This window comes from Camelina sativa, chromosome 8 (assembly GCF_000633955.1).
Source record: "Camelina sativa cultivar DH55 chromosome 8, Cs, whole genome shotgun sequence".
Classification (NCBI taxonomy): Eukaryota; Viridiplantae; Streptophyta; class Magnoliopsida; order Brassicales; family Brassicaceae; genus Camelina; species Camelina sativa.
In genome coordinates this window covers 6,195,484-6,215,395 of record NC_025692.1, presented here as the reverse complement: position 1 = coordinate 6,215,395, position 19,912 = coordinate 6,195,484, and the positions used below count along the sequence as shown (strand labels likewise).

The window sequence follows — 19,912 nt, the reverse complement described above, 5'->3', positions numbered from 1 at the left end:
TTTTGTTTCTAAGTGAGAGTCCTGGGTGTAGATCAGTGTTGTTGATCTTAGGGATCTTTTAGTGGGTTGGGAATAGATTGGGAACAAGCTAAGATAAGATCTTAGGTTTGTGTAAGTCCAATATTGAGCATTAACTGTAATTGTGCTCAAGAAGTATTACCAACAAAGTTTGAGGACGTAGGCATTTGCTGAACCTCGTTAAAAATTGTGTGTCTCTTGTCTCTTCTACACTAACAAGTGGTATCAGAGCAGGCATCTGTGCAGAGTCTAACTCAACCAACGGGTGAAGATCTTGGGAAGAAGAACATGGAGGCACAATCAATGTTATTCATGGCAAGCGACTTATTGATGTTAGATCCAATTCATTATGGGAGGTGGAAGGTGTTGATGATGCATAGAATTAAAGGAATTCATGAAGATGCATGGACAGCAGTTGAATGTGGATGGGAGTCGCCGAAACAGGCTGTTGTTGTAGATTCTGACGGGAATCAGGTGGCTGTTGAAAAACCCAAAATAGAGTGGTCAAAATCTGACAAAGCATTGTCCACACTCAATTCACTAGCACTTTCAGCAATATTTAATGGCGTTCGTAGGGATCAGTTCTCATTGATTTAAGGTTGTACATCTGCTAAAGAGGCTTGGGAGATTCTGCAAAATATCTTTGAAGGTACAACAAGTGTGAAACGCACAAGGTTAGATATTCTTGCTTCTGAGTTTGAGAACCTTAGGATGTATGAGTTTGAGAACATTACTGCTTTTAGTGGTAGAATATATGCTATTGCGAATGAAGCTAGAGCTCTTGGAAAGAATTACAAAAACAGGAAGTTGGTCAAGAAATTATGGAGGGGTTTAGCTCATAGATATCATCCTGTGAAAATTGTGATGGATGTTGCTCTTGATATAGACAATATGTCCTTTGAGGAGATAGCCAGTAGATTGTTGAGCTATGAGTTGCAGTACTTATCGTCTGATGTAGGTAAGAACACACAAGGGATTGATGTTTGATCAGTCTGTGATAGTGAAGAGAACACAGAGGCTCGTAAAACGGAAAAACTTGAGAGTCTTGTGGTGAACAAAGGACGCAAAAGTTTGAAGATTACAACCGAGCAGAAAAGGAATAAGGTTAGTGTTATGTTTGTCAGGGCTTTGGTCATTTTAAATCAGATTGTCCTTCAGTGAGGAAGAAAGGGATCAAGAGTCTGCATTCACCAAAAAGGAAGAAAAACACATAAAAGCCTCAAACAAACAAGTCAAAGTTTGTTGCTCTTTGTGCCTCAATGAAACTTGCTGCTGATAAGTTGGAACTGAAGTCTGATAATTGAACAACTTGTTGTGCGAATCAGGATTCTGAGCCAGCGGAAGAAGAACTTAATTTATCGCTGAATGATCAGATCAACACTCTGAGGAAAGATTTGATACAAAGGGAAAAGGAAATTCAGAGGCTTGTCATAGAGAAGAATGACTTGTTAAGCAAAATTTCAAATCTTGAAGAAGATCTAGCTCTGGAGAAAGAAAAGTCTTGTGATTTAGAAAAACGTTTAGAAGATCAGTTAAGAAACATCAAGATGTTGAGCAGAGGAGCAAAGGATCTTGACAAGATTCTGACAACTGGTAGAACATGTAATGTCAGATGGGGTTTGGGTTACCATGGAGGTGATTCTGGTGCAGCTACTCAGTTTGTTAAAGGAGAAACTTTGGCTTCAAAATTTGTAGATTCAAGTCTATGTATATCTCCGTCAAAGGTCCGAAACGTGTCTGTCAGCAAGGAAACAGGTGACAACCGGCTGAAATCTTGGCAGGCGTCTGTACATAACAACTTTCAGAGAAGAGTGATTGGTTGTTGGTATTGTAGGAAACCTGGTCATATCAAAGCTCAGTGCTACAAGTTCTCGAAGAGGGTAACACAAGTCATGAGAAGGAAGAAATTTTACAAAGAGGGTCAAAGATTCAATCAAGTTTGGATCAAAAAGCATGATTTATATCGTCCTGAAGACTACACAAAGCATGCATTAAGGGACAGACGTTAGTATTCTGACAGTGGCTACTCAAGGAATCAGAGAGGTGTTCAAAGCAAGAGACAACATCTAAGACATGTGCATGAGAAATTCCAAGATTCGGGTCAATGGAGAAAACGTTGGAGACGGAGATGTTGAGCCAAAGGATTTTGTCTCACAGACCAAATAATAAGAAGAAAGACAACTGTCTATTTGACGACTGATCAAAGTCTTGTGTTGATGCTTTGCCAAGGTAAACTTGAGCTCTTAAAGTTTTTTTTTTAATAAGTTTTACCACTCAAGCAGGGGGAGATGGTATAAGAAGAAAAGGATTCTTGATTATGGGGGAGTTTCCAAGATGTTGTTTGATTATGGGGAGTCTTCAAGAGGTTGTGTTATGGATTTCCAAGAATCATGAAGTGTTTTGCTTGAGTTATAAAACTCAGTAAAAAAGGGGAAGAATGTAAGTGTATGTGGGAAAGCTCAAGTTGAAGATGAAGTTCAGGAAGCTATACAAAATATGTCTGCACAAGCTTCTGTCTCGGAACAGACATCTGATGTATGGTCAAGCCTCTGATTTTGTCTGTATGTCTCGGTTTTGAAGATTTATGAATCAAGCCTCTGTCCTACAAAAGAGCATCAAAGGCTTGTTGATTTTGTTTGTATGTCTCGGTTTTGAAGATTTATGAAGATATACTTAAGGCACGTTTTGGGATATTACTTGGAGGTAAAGCACGAAGAAAAAGGAAGCTTGAAGATATTTAGAAGATTTAATAAGATTAGGAAATATTCGTTTAACAAATAATAAAGTTAAATAGAATATTTCCTCTTGATTTTAGGAAAGTTGTTAGCCTTGGCAGAGGCACGAAATCCCTTAAATATAGAGGGTCTAGGACTTAGAAACTTATCTCTTGAGAACGTGAAAAAAGAGAGGAAAAACCTTGTAAGCCTTTTGACATCTTTGGGAGAAAAGGGTGAGGGTTTTTGTTTCTAAGTGAGAGTCCTGGGTGTAGATCAGTGTTGTTGATTTTAGGGATCTCTTAGTGGGTTGTGAATAGATTGGAAACAAGTTAAGAGAAGATCTTAGGTTTGTGTAAGTCCAATATTGAGCACTAACTGTAATTGTGCTCAAGAAGTATTACCAGCAAAGTTTGAAAACGTAGGCATTTGCTGAACCTCGTTAAAAATTGTGTGTCTCTTGTCTCTTCTACAGTAACAATCTTGTCCATGCAAAGCCTATTCTTCATGTTTTATTGTACGTTTGTTATTGAAAATGCTTAAGTTTCAAAACTAATGGACACCAAAACTCGAATGAAGAGATAACAAAGTTATAGCGTGTAAGATCCGGAAAGTTTTTGAATATAAATCAAATGCAAACAGACACAAACATCATAGTTTTTAGGGTTTCTCACTTTTCTTATAAGAATCCTTGGCATTTTTTCTTTTAGATACTGAAAAAACATGAACTTTGGAACTGACTACTTTTGAATTCAAAACTTAGTTTTTTTTCTCTTCGTGTTTCTTGTTTGAGTTCATTAAGTCTCAATATATTTTCTTTTTTGGTACTAATGGATTGACCACGACTTTTATAGAATCTTGAAGTCATAAAATTTAAAAAATGACGAAAATTATATGCAAAGAACAGTTTATTCTTTACTTTCATGCAAAGAAGAACATTATAACCACTACAAAAGAAAAAGAACAAATTCCACCACATTTTTTTACGTTAAGGATACAATTATCAAAAGTAGAAGAACACTCTTGGAATCATAATTTCATTTTTATAATGGAAATTGTTAAAAATTTGATATTCTGTATAACAAATATTTTTTTTAAAAGAAACCTATAACAAAAATATAGTAAAGAAAGACAAATTAAGAGATAGTGTCATGGATTCTAACGGTGGATTTCATGAGGTGGAAAAGAATGGTAAATTGTTTTTGGTATACCATCACCCTAAGTATTGTCCCATACCCGAAATACATACACCAACCTCCTCCGCTGAGCTATCTCTTCAACCTCTTTTCTTATGTCCTAATGAACGACAGCAAAGGCATGTTTTTTATAAGCATGGCTTTTATCTTCTCAGTTCTTCCCCCGAGTACGTAATTCCTACAACAACGGATTCTTCTGATCATCATGTACTCCCTCTGTTTTGGTGCAACAATAAGGAATTTGATGCCGATGGTGGGTGTGACCTATGCAGAGGCTCAAATTTTGGTACAGACTATTACTTCTGTAACTACTGTGATGATAAATTCCATAGGGAATGTATCCAGTCTCCACTAAAAATTAATCATCCTTACCACCCTCAACATCCTCTCCAACTTTTACTTCGTTATTATGGGGATTCCGACGATATTGAGTGTTTATGTTGTAGAATATTAGCAAATGGGTTAATGTATCATTGTACGATATGTCAGATTTTTATGCATCCAACATGTGCGATGAAACCAATACCCTTTGTTGTAGACCCACCAAAAAACCATGTTCATCCTCTCATGTTTTTCTCCAGACAAACTTGCTTAACTTGTAACCTTTGTGGTTGGCTGAGACAAGTTTGTCCCACCTACATTTGTGTCAGATGCAACTTTGTATCTCATACTGATTGTATGAATCTCCCACACATCATCAAGATATCACGTCACCACCATCGCATCTCCTTTACTCTTTCTTTTCCATCAAGATCAGAACGGTTTTGTGGAGTTTGTCGTCAAAGTATTAAAGGTGATCATAGTGTGTATACGTGTGACACGTGTAGCAATTATATTGTTCATCCAATATGTGCTACATGGAAGAATGTGTGGGATGGAAAAGAACTCGAAGGTGTACCAGAAGAAGATGATATAACACAAGATGTTGGGCCGTTCGAAATGATATCTGAAGGAGTGATACTTTATTTTCTTCATGACCATCATCTCCGACTCGAGGTCAATATACTTTATGACGAGAATAAATTTTGTCAAGCGTGTGTCCTTCCTATCTATGAAGGTGACTTGTATTCATGTATGGAGTGTGAGTTCATCCTCCATGAAACATGTTCTAAGGCTCCCCGTAGAATTCAACATGCCTTACATCTTCATCCACTTAAAATGAAGCAGTTTCACAATAGAGATTATTCTAGTTGTGATGCTTGTGGTCGTATGTACAATGGCTTTGGCTATGCGTGCAATTACAAAGGTGGAGACTGCTTTAATTTAGATGTAAGGTGTGATTCAATTTCTGAGCCATTTGATTACAAAGGTCATGAACATCCCTTGTTCATATCTTTAAACCAAGGAGTAGAACCTATGTGTGACGTATGCAAAAGAATATGTCTTAAACAATTAAATTGCATGAAATGCAATTTTGTTGTATGTTTCAGGTGCGTTACCTTACCATACAAAGCAAAATATCAGCATTACGACACACATCCTCTCACGTTGTTATGGGGTGACGAAGTAAGCGAGAAAGATTGGTGTGAGGTGTGCGAACGTAATTTACAAGATACGGGAGCAAAAGTGTTTTACGGGAGCAAAAGTGTTTTACGGGTGCAATGAATGCTACACAGGTTTTCATGTTGAATGCGTAATTGGTGCAGACCCATATTTGAAGCCCTATAGTTACTTAGGAGGGGGATCGCAGAATGATGTTCAGACTCTTCCCAAAAGTAATATTTCTCGACCATTATGTGTTTTTTGTAAGAATCGTTGTCAAGGGAAAATATTTAAGATAGACACCATCATAACATGTTCCATACAATGTATTTATAGATTGTCGTATACGAGAAAATTTTAATCATATAGCTATGGTTTTTTTGCTAATATAAAAATAATAACAAATATTAACTACAAATAGTTATAAATTAGTGACAAACTTTTAATTCCCTATATAATATTACGGAGTACACAATTTTTTTTGTAAACTATATAATATTTATAGGTTGGTTACAAAATATGTTATAAATTAAATATAGGTTGGTTAAAAAAAGTTATAGATTTATTGGTCAATCTGTGGGCTATATTAATCAGTGTTCAAGAAAGCGGTCTAGGCGGCCGCTTAGGTGCCGTCTAGGCGCTAAGAGCTCAGCAGACGCCTAGATGACCGCCTGAACCGCTTAAAATTACTTAAATTTTATTTTAATATTTATGTTTGATTTTTAACTACATATAATAAAAATTATTAAGTTTTATATCTGTATTCGTAATTATAAACATTTATCTGTTGTTAATATCTCAAAAAATCATTTGATATCATCTAACTTACCATATTAATTTTCTTTATTAAATTATTCAGCAAATAAAATCTTTTGATATATAACTTACTATATTAATTTGTTAATTATACTTCACCTCTCATCTTTATATATGTGTCTATTTTGTGAAACAAAAAAAAAATTCATATTATTTATTATAATTAAAAAATAGTTTTATTCCCAGATATACCATAAGTTGAATTTTTAAAAACAAATAATTGTTCAATCTATAAAATATTCAAGCTTTAGTAATATTATTCTTTAAAAATAATATCTATTGAATTAAAATATTTACTGAGTAACGGATCAAATTTGAATATTTAAATTCAATTTCATATTTTTTTTGTTGAATTTTATAATTTTATAGTATAATATAATTTAAAATAGTTTATTTTCAAATATTTTTAAAATATTGAAACTTGATATTTTGATAAATAACATAAATATTTAATAGATCAAAAAGTTAGAAACTATAAACGCTCTAATTTGATTTGTTATAGCAATGGTCAATAATATATCACTATAATATGAAAGAATTTCAAGAAACTAATTATATTGAAACAAAAATATAACATATATTAAATTACTTATAATATAATAACTCGCTTTTTACAAATCCAAATTTACAAAATTATGTCTTATAATGACATTCAAGTCATGATGTAGAATATACATTATTGAAATAACTTCACATACATAAAGTAATACAACATATTAAAATTTTATTTTAAAATATAAAATATACAAAATTTTGTATAAAATAAAATTTAACCCGTGTTATAGCACGAATAGCTTACAAAATAGGTGGTTTTTTCAAGCAATCAATATTTAACATATGATTTTATTGCATAATGTTTTATCCAAAAAAAACTTTTAAAAATAATCACAGAAATTATATTTGATATAAAATTACAATATAAATAAAAAGAATTTTACGGGTCCTAATCTAGTTAATATATATTGTAGCTAATTAGTTACTATGCATAGATATATAATGACAAATAGTAGCAGATATAAATTATAGCAAAAATGCTACAAATTTAGAGACACAAAATGGTGTAGCATTATTGCACACAACACAAAAAATTGTAGTAGAAAATTACTAAAATAATAAACATTTTTAGAGGCAATAAAATTTTACGTAAAATTTGTAAAGATTTGTATTCAATTCAGATATTAAAAACAAAATAAAATCTCAAAAATATAAACATTAAAATGGTTCGGTTTTCTATTAGGTAAACAGGTAATTTTGACGTATGTAATCTATTTCCTCGAACCAAACCAAACCAAACAAGATTAAGCAAAACCGACCGACTTCATCCCTTTCCTCCTGATCAAGAACATAAAAAGCTCATGATCTAATTGTTTGTGGCAGAACGAGGATAACTCTTGCCCTATATGTCGTCATGAGTTACCAACAGACGATCAGAAGTACGAAAACTGGAAAGAGAGGGAGAAAGAGGCCGAGGAAGAGAGGAAAGGCGCAGAGAATGCTGTCCGCGGAGGTGAATATATGTACGTTTAGATTGTAAAATTTATGGCACACTGCCACTGTTTGTACTCTAACATCTCCCATTTGTTATTCATCATTCACAAATTATACAGCCTATTTAATAAGAGACTCGATTTGTTTTGAATGAAAGCTTATATAATAACAACAAAGATTTCATTACTTTTAACACACAGATTGTCTTAAAAAGACACCAAGTTCAGTAACATAACAACAAGAGTATTAGTTAGAAAAGAAGACTGTAGGATATTGTCCACAATAGTAGTTTTTTCAGTAGAGATGATCACCCGCCCTTAAAGCGACTTGTAAAAAGACAAACATGTCTGACCACTCCAGACATGCAAACAAATCTTCGGTTTGTCTAACAAACCTATACAGAAGACGACTATCATACAACACACAGCAGCATACGTGATAGAATATTACCATATCAACCATATTGACATAAAGTTTTACTTAGTTTGCTTTAAAAGCTTATTGTAACCCTGAGGTTTGATCTTCTGCTAAGCAGTCGGAAACTCCTCCTTGATAGAGGCATTGCCTATTGGGACATCTGTCTTTTTGATGTCGGAAGTAGGGTAAGGGTTTTTGTTGACCAATCTGCAGAGATAAAGAATGTAAATGTTGCTGTTAGATGCAATCTCAAGGAACATTATATGATCAACCTATCTTTTACAAGTCTCTCTCAAGCATATCAACAAGCTCCGGATTAGTAAATCAATCAAAAACTCAATAAAATAGATAGAATTTAAATTTCCAGAGGGATGGAGAAGGATGGAGTGTAGTTATAAAGGATGCATACCTGTCCCGTCTTTTCTCGAGGAATCGTTGAAGCGAATGCCTCCTTGCAATAGGTAGATCTGAATTGGCAAAACATAATTGTAAGAAACTAATGAGAGTATCCATTTTCAAATTTTGAATATTATTATAACCAGTTGAATCGAATACTGACCAGCCGCGGATCTGCAAAACGAAATTGGCTGAATGGGAAATGACTGTGCAGGTGGTGAAGCTACATTAGATGTGCTTGAGAAAGAAGGAGCTCTGTTCAGTGCTGGCGATGGGACAGGACTGATGCTCGTAGAATTCTTTGTCTCCATGGCTTTAGCAGCAATACGAAGGATTTCTTGAACCTATAAACGTTGGATCACGGTGAGAACAGGAACTCTTAAAGCTTTTCGGACAACAAATGTGTAGAATTTTTCTCTGATGGACGAACCTTGTCTGCTGGGAGTCCATCGAACACAGTAACACTCCCACCAAAGAAAATAGTAAGCTGACTTGGAAGGACCGTTGAAGCATCTGCCTCAGATGATATGTTCTCCGTGGACCTTCAATAGCAGAAGATCCATGTATTAATGCAACATTGACAACAATCTAATAGCTAGGAATGAAACTCTCCACATATTGTGACTGTTGATAAAGGCACTAAACAGCATATACAAAGGCAAGAGATTTAGTGTTTAAAGTGATTTAGTGGTTCTTAACAACCAATAATCAAAAGAATCAGGTTCTTCTGAGTTCCATGTCAAATTCCACGCGGAAGGTAACAGACAATTTCTACATTAGTAAAAATCACAAATTCAAGCAATTTTTAAGGCAGACCCGTTAACAAGAAACACGGAAGGATGTCTTTGATATATGAATATGATGCAACACACAATGATAAACCAAAAGCTGTAACTGATATAGTGACTAAATATAGCAAACTTCTTGGTTTCTCATTTCAGTCAATAATTTCATATAAATCCAAACTCTCTACTTTCACTCCATTAAACCAAATATCACATGGATAAACTTTATATATGCATCAAGGACTTTGAAGCACAAGATCAATTGTTCTAGCCAAGAACAAAAGGATTCCTCTAGGAAATATATTGCTTTCCCTAAATAGTAACTAAAATCCTCAAATCCCTTTCTTTTTATATGCGCATCCAAAGTGTAAACAGATGGAAATGTTCATTTATCAGAAACGACACACAAATTCAAAGGATAGAATCATGTGAATCCACACAGCACATACCTAACTTCGTGAATCGATTTCTCAACAGATCCGTCGAGGACACCCTGCTCGGCTCCGTTACCGCCGATCTCAGCCGCGCCGCCGGTAACAACACATACACCTTCAACGGAAGCGTGTGACTCATCTTTCGCCATAGTCATAGCTTTGTCTTCTCAAAACTCGTAAATCTCTCTCTCTTTATTACCGATGAGAATTTTTAAAATATCTTCCTCGTCTTCTCCTGGTTGTTTCGGATTCGTGTTGCAGACCGGGAACCTCCGAGTCCGAGATATATCCTCCTCCAGAAGCTCCTTTAATTTGGACACGTGGCGGTGGATATTGTTTGTTTTTTGTTTGACTTCGGTACGAAGACGATAAAATACAGACAAGACACTGATTTAGAAACGTGCGTGAATACGATACGGTGTCGTTTATTTGGGTTTTGCCTTTAATGCGTGACATTCCTTGTTAACGACAACTCAGAACGTGTCTAGTGGTTGAGACATGAATTTTAAAATATTGATATTATCTTGAGAACTGAGACTTCAGTTCTATTGGGCTCAAAAAGAACTATTGGGCTTACCTGCTAAGCCTTTTAAGATCTGGACTAGATACTAGATAGTCCCCAAAATAAGACCAAGTTGTAGCACACAAAGAACCAATTGCAAAGAACAATTATCATTTATCATTTATCAGAGCATATTAATAATCCAGTGATTTGTGTATGTTACGCTAAATCATCACCAAAAAAATCAAGTTTGTGTAATGTATTTAGGGAAATGATTGCGAAAAAAAAAATGATTAATCACAAAAGGAAATAATCGCCTACAAAGTGCAACTGATGTAACAATAATTTTTTTTACCAAGGGTAGAGAAATCTAGAGGAAATGAGGGTAGTTTGGTCATTGGGCTTTTTCATTTAGGGTTCCGAAAGATCTGGGTTTTGGCACTCTCTCCCCGCATTGCTTCTACTCGAGCTTCTCTTTTAAAAAGCCACACACAATATTTCCGAGATCCTTTAGGCTTACTTGTTCGTTCTTCGTGAACGACCCTCGCTTTTTATACAGTCCTGATCCCAGATTCGTCGACTTGAGAGGAGATCTCCGCTACTGAAGTAGCCTCCTTCTTCTTCCTCCGCTCTTCCCGATGCCGGTAATGATTCGCCGTCGTCTCTTTCATTACTTTGTTTTTGCTTTCCCTTCGGCTCTTTTACGCAGCCATTAACTTCGCTATTTCTTGTTTAGATCGATAAGATCTTCAAAGATGATGCTAGTGAAGAGAAGGGAGAACGTGCTAGGATGGTGAGTTTTTTTTTTTTTTTTTGTTTATTACTGTCATTGAGGAATTAGGGTTTTTCAGATTCACTTCTCACTGTTTGTTTAATCTGATTTACTTCTTTTTGTTGCTCTCTCTTAGGCATCATTTGTTGGTGCAATGGCTATCAGTGATCTGGTTAAGTCTACTCTAGGGCCAAAGGGCATGGTATACTTCCGATCTCTAGATATATGAAAAAGCTCTTATTTTGAACTTGCAAATTCGTTTCTATTGATTGTGGTTTGGATCTTATTATTGTTCTTTAGGATAAAATCTTACAATCTACTGGTAGAGGTCATGCGGTTACTGTTACTAACGATGGTGCTACTATTCTCAAGTCACTTCACATAGACAACCCTGCAGCTAAAGTTCTTGTTGGTATGTATGCTTTTCTCCTGCAACATTGTTACTGGAAGTTGTCGAATTCGTCTTTTTTTAGTTTGTGGGTTTTTTTCTCACACTTCTTATATATGGTTTTGATGTTTCAGACATCTCTAAAGTTCAAGATGATGAGGTTGGTGATGGGACTACTTCTGTTGTTGTCTTGGCCGGCGAGCTTCTGAGGGAAGCTGAGAAGCTTGTTGCTTCCAAAATTCACCCTATGACGATCATAGCAGGTAATCATCTGGCTTAAGTTGACAATGTTTCATCAGCTCCTTGTTTCATTACGACAATGATGTCTTATCTTTTTCATTTTTTCTGTATTCTTAGGTTACAGAATGGCTTCTGAATGTGCTCGTAATGCATTACTCAAAAGAGTAATTAATAATAAGGACGATCCAGGTAATCACTATAGAGATGGTTAGACGTTGTTATTGTTGCCTTATTGGTATAAGTATCACATTCTCTTGTTTGTGTGATGGTTTCGATGTTGGGTTCAAGCAGTTGTTTCCTTAACTGTTAACTTGGAAAATCATACTATTACTTACATTATTGTGCTTTGTGTTAATGCAGAAAAGTTTAGGTCAGACTTGCTGAAGATTGCAATGACTACGTTATGTTCCAAAATTCTTTCACAGGACAAGGAACATTTTGCAGAAATGGCCGTGGATGCCGTTTTCAGGCTAAAGGTATCATCTCTGCCTCCTTTTAAAATCTGTCAGCATTTCGATCCTTCCTTCTATTTCTCTGGAATTTATGTGCAATGAAAGAAGAGCTTCCTTTGACGAATGTCATGAAGTTAAGCTTGTCTCATTTCACCACTAGTTTCTCTGTAGATGCATGTTTTCGTTTTGAGATGCTAAACGATTTTCTTCTGACATTCTGGTGTTGTTGTTCAAATAGGGAAGCACAAACTTGGAAGCTATCCAGATCATCAAAAAACCTGGAGGGTCCCTGAAAGATTCCTTTTTGGATGAAGGGTAAGACAACACTTTTGCCTTTGACGCCTGTTTGAAATATGTTTCTGTATGTTATTGATCTCTGTTTACTCTTCATCTGTTCAGGATATCTCGTGTTTCATTCTCTTCTTCATAGCTTGTGCAGCTTAATTTTATATGTACAGTCTTATATTAGAATGTTGAACGGCATCTTGTAGTGTTGCGTCCCTGCCTTTGTGCTTCCAGTATTTTTTTCTCTGAAATCTCAACTTAAATTTATGCGTATAGGTTTATTCTTGACAAGAAGATAGGAATTGGACAGCCAAAGCGTATAGAGAATGCAAAGATCTTGGTAGCAAATACTGCTATGGACACCGATAAAGTGAAAATTTACGGTGCACGTGTCCGTGTGGATTCAATGACCAAGGTTGCTGAGATTGAAGGGGCTGAGAAGGAAAAGATGAAAGACAAGGTGAAGAAGATCATAGCCCACGGTATCAACTGCTTTGTTAACAGGCAGTTGATCTACAATTTCCCTGAGGAACTCTTTGCAGATGCTGGTATACTTGCTATTGAGCATGCTGACTTTGAGGGGATAGAGCGCCTTGGTTTGGTTACTGGTGGTGAAATCGCATCAACTTTTGACAACCCCGAGTCTGTTAAGCTTGGGCACTGCAAACTCATCGAAGAAATCATGATTGGTGAAGACAAGTTGATCCATTTCTCTGGTTGTGAAATGGGCCAAGCTTGTTCAATTGTCCTAAGGGGAGCTAGGTATACAGTTTTTACTCCCTTTACTTGAAAAACTTCGTCTCTAGTTCAACAATTTTGATGTGGTTTTTCTTTTTTTCTTTTTTTGCAGTCACCATGTTCTAGACGAGGCTGAAAGATCACTCCATGATGCACTATGTGTACTCTCCCAAACAGTAAATGACTCTAGAGTGTTGCTTGGAGGTGGATGGCCAGAGATGGTGATGGCAAAGGAAGTGGACGAGCTTGCAAGGAAAACTGCTGGCAAAAAATCGCATGCCATTGAAGCTTTCTCACGGGCTCTAGTGGCTATTCCAACAACAATCGCTGACAACGCTGGTCTAGACAGCGCCGAATTGGTAGCTCAGCTTCGTGCAGAGCACCACAATGATGGATGCAATGCTGGGATCGATGTCATCTCTGGATCTGTAAGTAAACTCTATAAACATTAGGATCGGGCATAGTTTGTGGAAGGTTAGACTAGATCTGAATTGTGATGATGATGATTATGATTGATTCTTTACAGGTAGGAGATATGGAAGAGAGAGGAATCTATGAAGCATTCAAAGTGAAGCAAGCGGTTCTGCTTTCTGCAACAGAAGCATCAGAGATGATACTGCGAGTGGATGAGATCATTACATGTGCTCCTAGGAGGAGAGAAGACAGGATGTGAAACCCAACACATGAAGATGGTGGGACCGAGATTTCATGATATCATATCATCCGGTGATGCTGTTCAATGTCATAGCTTTGTGTTTTCATTTCTTAAAACTTTTAGTGTTTGGCTCCGTAAACTCATCTTTTTGTTTTGTTTCTTTTATAATCCTGTTTTGATTTTGGATTTAGACGTTTGAAGAAATCTCCAAGGATAACTTGTTTTGGTAGGGTCATCTAAATTTTTCATTGATATTATTCGTTAAGGTTTAGTGAAATATATTTGTTAGCAGGAGAGAATATGGATCAGTAAAAATTAAGGGATACGAAAACAAAGTCTCAAGTTATATAAGTACCACTAAATCTGGAATGATGCAATGTATTGTTGGAATTGCTGTGTAGGAATGATCAACTTGTATAAAAAAATATCTTTAAAAATATGGAGACATCACCTACAACGTTGAGGTGGTTTTGCGTTGTAAAGGTTTGGTCAACCGACCAAACCACATTATAAAGCAAAGCAGATCAAAAACATGGGACCTTACAATCGCAAGCTTTAATTATAGCGTCGCCTTTATCAATTGTCTTACCAGAAAAGTATGTTTGGTTTTCGATTTTGTAGTTTTATACTAGATGATTTGATTTGCATCGCATAAATTTTCATGGTTTCATTTCTTTTACCAAACCAGTTAAAAGTTACAACAACCAAAAAAAAGGTGCACCAATTTATCCAATTATTTAATGGATATGCATAAACTTTAGTACATGTAAAATCAATAGAAGAAATATTATTGATCCGACATGAATTCATAGTCTAGTGACAAGTGACAACAAGATCCTTAGGTCGGTTGGCATGTCATCCTAGGTTTTTAAACTTTGGCGTCCCAAAGCTGTTTAAGATTTTATGACAATCTCTGACACACTCTGTTTTTGCGGCTGTCGAAGAACATTTGTTTGCGTTGAGATCAAGACAGAGCAATGCATATTCCTTAACGACTGTGAGGTGAGAGAGAGATATATGAAATGGAGAAACCACTCTCAAAACAGACTACAAAAGCAAAAGACCAATGGGATTGATCTTCATCTACTTTTCGTGGAAATTGATCCATATCATTCATTAGAAGAAAAAAGAAGGTATTACATAAGCGCAAGTATAAAATATATTAAAACCATGCCCGGTCAATAATCACGTAAGGTTGATGATATAAAATTGTCCCTGCATATGGGTCAAAAGCCAGAAATGACGCCATAATACAATCAAGTTAAGCATAAATTAGGAAATGTTTTACAGTCTTTATCTCATCTTTATGGTCATCAAATGGTCATCTCCCATTAAAAACCCCAGATAACAAAGATATAAAATAATGTTTCTCTTTGTGGGGTGTGCTTTGGTAAAAGAAAAAAGCAAAAAACTAAAGTTGTGACACGAACGGCACAAAAATAAACTTAGGCTCTCGTCATTTACCCTCATTCATATTATCAATAGTAGTCTTTAACTTTTTTAACGAAATAACAAATTTTAATTTTCACACAACTCTATAATTAACTTTAAGAAATTAGCAAAATTTGTCCCCTCTCTCACTCGTTCCACACACGGCATAATTGTAAGAATCTTGTCTTTTAAACTTTCACAAAATGACCCCTATAAGATTCGTTTCTTAAAGTCTCCCATTATTATTCATAACATAAAATTAAATACAAATCTATCTTAGACGTGTAGTACCATGAACATCATTCGATAAAATCGAAGCAACATTACTTGGAACTACCGCCAGAGCATGAAAACCTAAACATAAAGAGTAAGCATAGGAAGCTAATCCATCCGCAAGACGATTACCTTCCCTATACACATGTGAAATACGGACGCTCCAGTCCTTTGATATAAAGCCATGGCACAAACGTACCAGGAACGACAGTGGATGCACAGCACTTATCCCTGTCTAAAGAAAACCGACTACCACTTCAGAATCAACCTCCACCTCCAATCGAGACACTCCATTATCCCAAGCAGTATGAAGACCATAGTATACCCCCCCACAACTCTGCCAAAGTAGCCGAGCATTTTCCTATGTTCACCGCGAAACCACATATCCAACCTCCTATCTCATCACACAGCACCCCAGCAGATGTGGCCAACCCGGTTGTGTCTTGAGCAGCACCATCTGTATTCAACTTTAACCATCCCTCTCGCGGAGGTTTCCAAGCGATCAACCTCTCCACTCGTGTCGGTTTGTGTATGAACCCGCTAGTCTCCAACGAGGCCACCGACACCTCCTTGGCCAAGTCTCTTAAAAATTATACTCGATCACGACACTTACCATTAACACCAAAAACATTCCCGCATCTCCACTTCTATCCCCACCATACCGACATAGCAAACAAGGTAGACCAATCTCCATTCAAATTCTCATACAACCATTCAAACAAAGACGTTCCAAAAAACTGTGTCTGCCTCCGCGCAGGTACTAACCTCCTCCAAACCCCCGACATCGCTGGACAATCCCGTAGTATGTGCATAATATCTTCATCTCCGCCCTTGCAAACTTGACAAACAGAGGAATCAGAGATATGTCGTCGAAACCTTTCTGCATTCGTCATGATAGCTTGATTTCCCACTAGCCATAAGAAAACTCTGACTCTCTCCGGAGCCACTACACGCCACACCCGGGACCAGAAAGCAACCATATCCGATTCTGGTCTATTACTCCGTGTGATCAACTTATAGGCCGAAGTGACCCTAAACGACCCATCAGAGCTCGTCCCCCAAGACAAACGATCTATAGCTCCGGTAACCTTGTCAACTACAATAGCTCCCAGCCATAGTCTGGAATCCTCAGAGAGATGAGGCAACAACGGGCCAAGATTCCAACCCACACCATCTTGCCAAAAGTCCTGAACTGGTGCCTTTAAACATTCCTCTGATAACACCCCAGCCAAACCATCACTGAGCTGCTTATTCGTGAGCCACCTGTCCTGCCAAAAGCGAATGGTAGCACCATTCCCTAGCACCCAACTGTGTCCCAAACTGATAACCTCCCGAATACTCAGAGCTACACTACGCCACGTAGACGACCAAGTCGACTTAGGTGATAACCACGAGGTGTTCTGCATACACCCCACCTTATATTTACTTCTTAGTACACGAGCCCACAAGCTATCCGAGTCCTGAAGTAATCTCCAACCTAGCTTCGCCAACAAAGCTCTATTCATCGCTGCAATCTCTCGGAGCCCAATCCCTCCTTGTTTCTTTGGTAAACAAACCTTCTTCCTAGCAACTAGATGTTGTTTCTTTTTTTCCACTATACTACCCCAGAGAAACGAACGCGACACTCTATCCAACTCCTTCAATAAGCTCTTCGGCATAGAAATGACACTCATGGTGTGAACCGGAATAGACATAAGCACAGCTTTGGTAAGTGTAAGGCGGCCCGCTAAACTCAAACATTTACCCTTCCATCCCGCTAATTTCGAAGATACTCTTGCTAAGACTTCCCCAAAGGTCTCCTTATTTAGTCTCTTTTGCAGAATAGGCATTCCAAGGTACTTACCTAAATCCTTGGTAGCCTTGATCCCACTTTCATCGCTGGTAAGCTTCCCCAAGTCCCTAGACACATTCTCTGAGAAAAATATTTTAGACTTCTCCAGACTTACTTTCTGCCCTGAAGCTACACAAAAACGTTCTAACACCCGTCTGATAACTCTAATTTGCGATACAGAGGCTTCAGCAAACAATATCAAATCATCTGCAAAGCAGATATGAGAAAGCATCGGACCGCCTTGAGAAAGCCGTATAGGTTTCCATTCTTTCCGGCCAATAGCAGACTCTATCAAATGACACAGACGTTCAAGACAGAGAACAAACAAATACGGGGACAACGAATCCCCTTGGCGCAATCCCCGCAATGGTTGAAAGGCCTCAATTTTCTCACCATTCCAAAGAATATTCATAGACGAACCCGTAACACCCTGCATGATCCAATGCACCCACTTCTCTGATAACCCAGCAGCTACTAAGGTATCTTGAAGAAAATCCCAACGAATGCGGTCATAAGCTTTCTCCAAATCCAGTTTAAGAAGCATCCATCCTCTTCTTCCCTTCTTCCTTTTCATCGAATGGACAGCCTCTTGTACAATCACTATGTTATCTGTACTTAAACGACCGGGAANATAGGCCGAAGTGACCGTAAACGACCCATCAGAGCTCGTCCCCCAAGACAAACGATCTATAGCTCCGGTAACCTTGTCAACTACAATAGCTCCCAGCCGTAGTCTGGAATCCTCAGCGAGATGAGGCAACAACGGGCCAAGATTCCAACCCACGCCATCTTGCCAAAAGTCCTGAACTGGTGCCTTTAAACATTCCTCTGATAACACCCCAGCCAAACCATCATTGAGCTGCTTATTCGTGAGCCACCTGTCCTGCCAAAAGCGAATGGTAGCACCATTCCCTAGCACCCAACTGTGTCCCAAACTGATAACCTCCCGAATACTCAGAGCTAACCTCCCGAATACTCAGAGCTACACTATGCCACGTAGACGACCAAGTCGACTTAGGTGATAACCACGAGGTGTTCTGCATACACCCCACCTTATATTTACTTCTTAGTACACGAGCCCACAAGCTATCCGAGTCCTGAAGTAATCTCCAACCTAGCTTCGCCAACAAAGCTCTATTCATCGCTGCAGTCTCTCAGAGCCCAAGCCCTCCTTATTTCTTTGGTAAACAAACCTTCTTCCAAGCAACTAGATGTTGTTTCTTTTTTTCCACTGTACTACCCGAGAGAAACGAACGCGACACTCTATCCAACTCCTTCAATAAGCTCTTCGGCATAGAAATGACACTCATGGTGTGAACCGGAATAGACATAAGCACAACTTTGGTAAGTGTAAGGCGGCCCGCTAAACTCAAACATTTACCCTTCCATCCCGCTAATTTCGAAGATACTCTTGCTAAGACTTCCCCAAAGGTCTCCTTATTCAGTCTCTTTTGCAGAATAGGCATTCCAAGGTACTTACCTAAATCCTTGGTAGCCTTGATCCCACTCTCATCGCTGATAAGCTTCCCCAAGTCCCTGGACACATTCTCTGAGAAAAATATTTTAGACTTCTCCAGACTTATTTTCTGCCCTGAAGCTACACAAAAACGTTCTAACACCCGTCTGATAACTCTAATTTGTGATACAGAGGCTTCAGCAAACAATATCAAATCATCTGCAAAGCAGATATGAGAAAGCATCGGACCGCCTTGAGAAAGCCGTATAGGTTTCCATTCTTTCCGGCCAACAGCAGACTCTATCAAATGACACAGACGTTCAAGACAGAGAACAAACAAATACGGGGACAACGGATCCCCTTGGTGAAATCCCCGCAATGGTTGAAAGGCCTCAATTTTCTCACCATTCCAAAGAATATTCATAGACGAACCCGTAACACCCTGCATGATCCAATGCACCCACTTCTCTGATAACCCAACAGCTACTAAGGTATCTTGAAGAAAATCCCAACGAACGCGGTCATAAGCTTTCTCCAAATCCAGTTTAAGAAGCATCCATCCTCTTCTTCCCTTCTTCCTTTTCATCGAATGGACAGCCTCTTGTACAATCACTATGTTATCTGTACTTAAACGACCGGGAATGAGGCTAGATTGAGCCGGTCCTATCAAATTTGTCATCAGTTTCTTAAGGCGCAGCACCATAACCTTTGTCAATATTTTGAACAACACATTACAGAGACTAATTGGTCTGAATTGTGTTATTCTTTCCGGCTTCTCCACCTTCGCCAATAACACCACCAACGCATCATTTAGACCTGTCTCTAGCTTCCCTGTCTCAAAGAACCGGAGCACAAACGAGACCACAGACTCCCCCACTATATCCTAACACCGCTGATAAAAGACTGGCTGATATCCATCCGGACCAAGCGTTTTAAATTGGCCCATGCTCCTGACTGCAAACTCTACCTCCTCCGCAGTAAAAGGTTTGCTCAAACTCAACTGTTCCTCACGAGAAAGACTCTGGAACCCTTCCCTTGGCAAACTCTCGACTACCGCATCAAGATCATCCAAAGAGTAAAGGCGCTTGTAATAAGTAAGTGCTAGTTGTTCCAACTCCTGTGGATCCGTACACCATTGCCCAG

The 19,912-nt window shown here is 37.9% G+C and overlaps 3 protein-coding genes across 3 annotated transcripts; 2 read left to right on the top strand and 1 right to left on the bottom strand.

Moving 5' to 3' along the window:
* Positions 3,826–5,597, top strand: LOC104706437. Its single transcript, XM_010422633.2, has 2 exons — positions 3,826–5,202; positions 5,359–5,597. The coding sequence occupies exons 1-2, from the start codon at positions 3,884–3,886 to the stop codon at positions 5,531–5,533; spliced, it is 1,494 nt and encodes a 497-aa protein (XP_010420935.1). The 5' UTR covers positions 3,826–3,883; the 3' UTR covers positions 5,534–5,597.
* Positions 7,881–10,088, bottom strand: LOC104706439 (protein TIFY 3B-like). The gene is made up of 5 exons (XM_010422634.2): positions 9,762–10,088; positions 8,958–9,069; positions 8,691–8,871; positions 8,541–8,598; positions 7,881–8,338 (listed from the first exon to the last, which is right to left on the bottom strand). The coding sequence occupies exons 1-5, from the start codon at positions 9,899–9,901 to the stop codon at positions 8,242–8,244; spliced, it is 588 nt and encodes a 195-aa protein (XP_010420936.1). The 5' UTR covers positions 9,902–10,088; the 3' UTR covers positions 7,881–8,241.
* LOC104706436 (T-complex protein 1 subunit beta) lies at positions 10,681–14,013 on the top strand. Its single transcript, XM_010422632.2, has 11 exons — positions 10,681–10,892; positions 10,985–11,041; positions 11,157–11,222; positions 11,321–11,432; positions 11,543–11,671; positions 11,766–11,837; positions 12,009–12,124; positions 12,339–12,415; positions 12,662–13,147; positions 13,236–13,551; positions 13,650–14,013. The coding sequence occupies exons 1-11, from the start codon at positions 10,887–10,889 to the stop codon at positions 13,794–13,796; spliced, it is 1,584 nt and encodes a 527-aa protein (XP_010420934.1). The 5' UTR covers positions 10,681–10,886; the 3' UTR covers positions 13,797–14,013.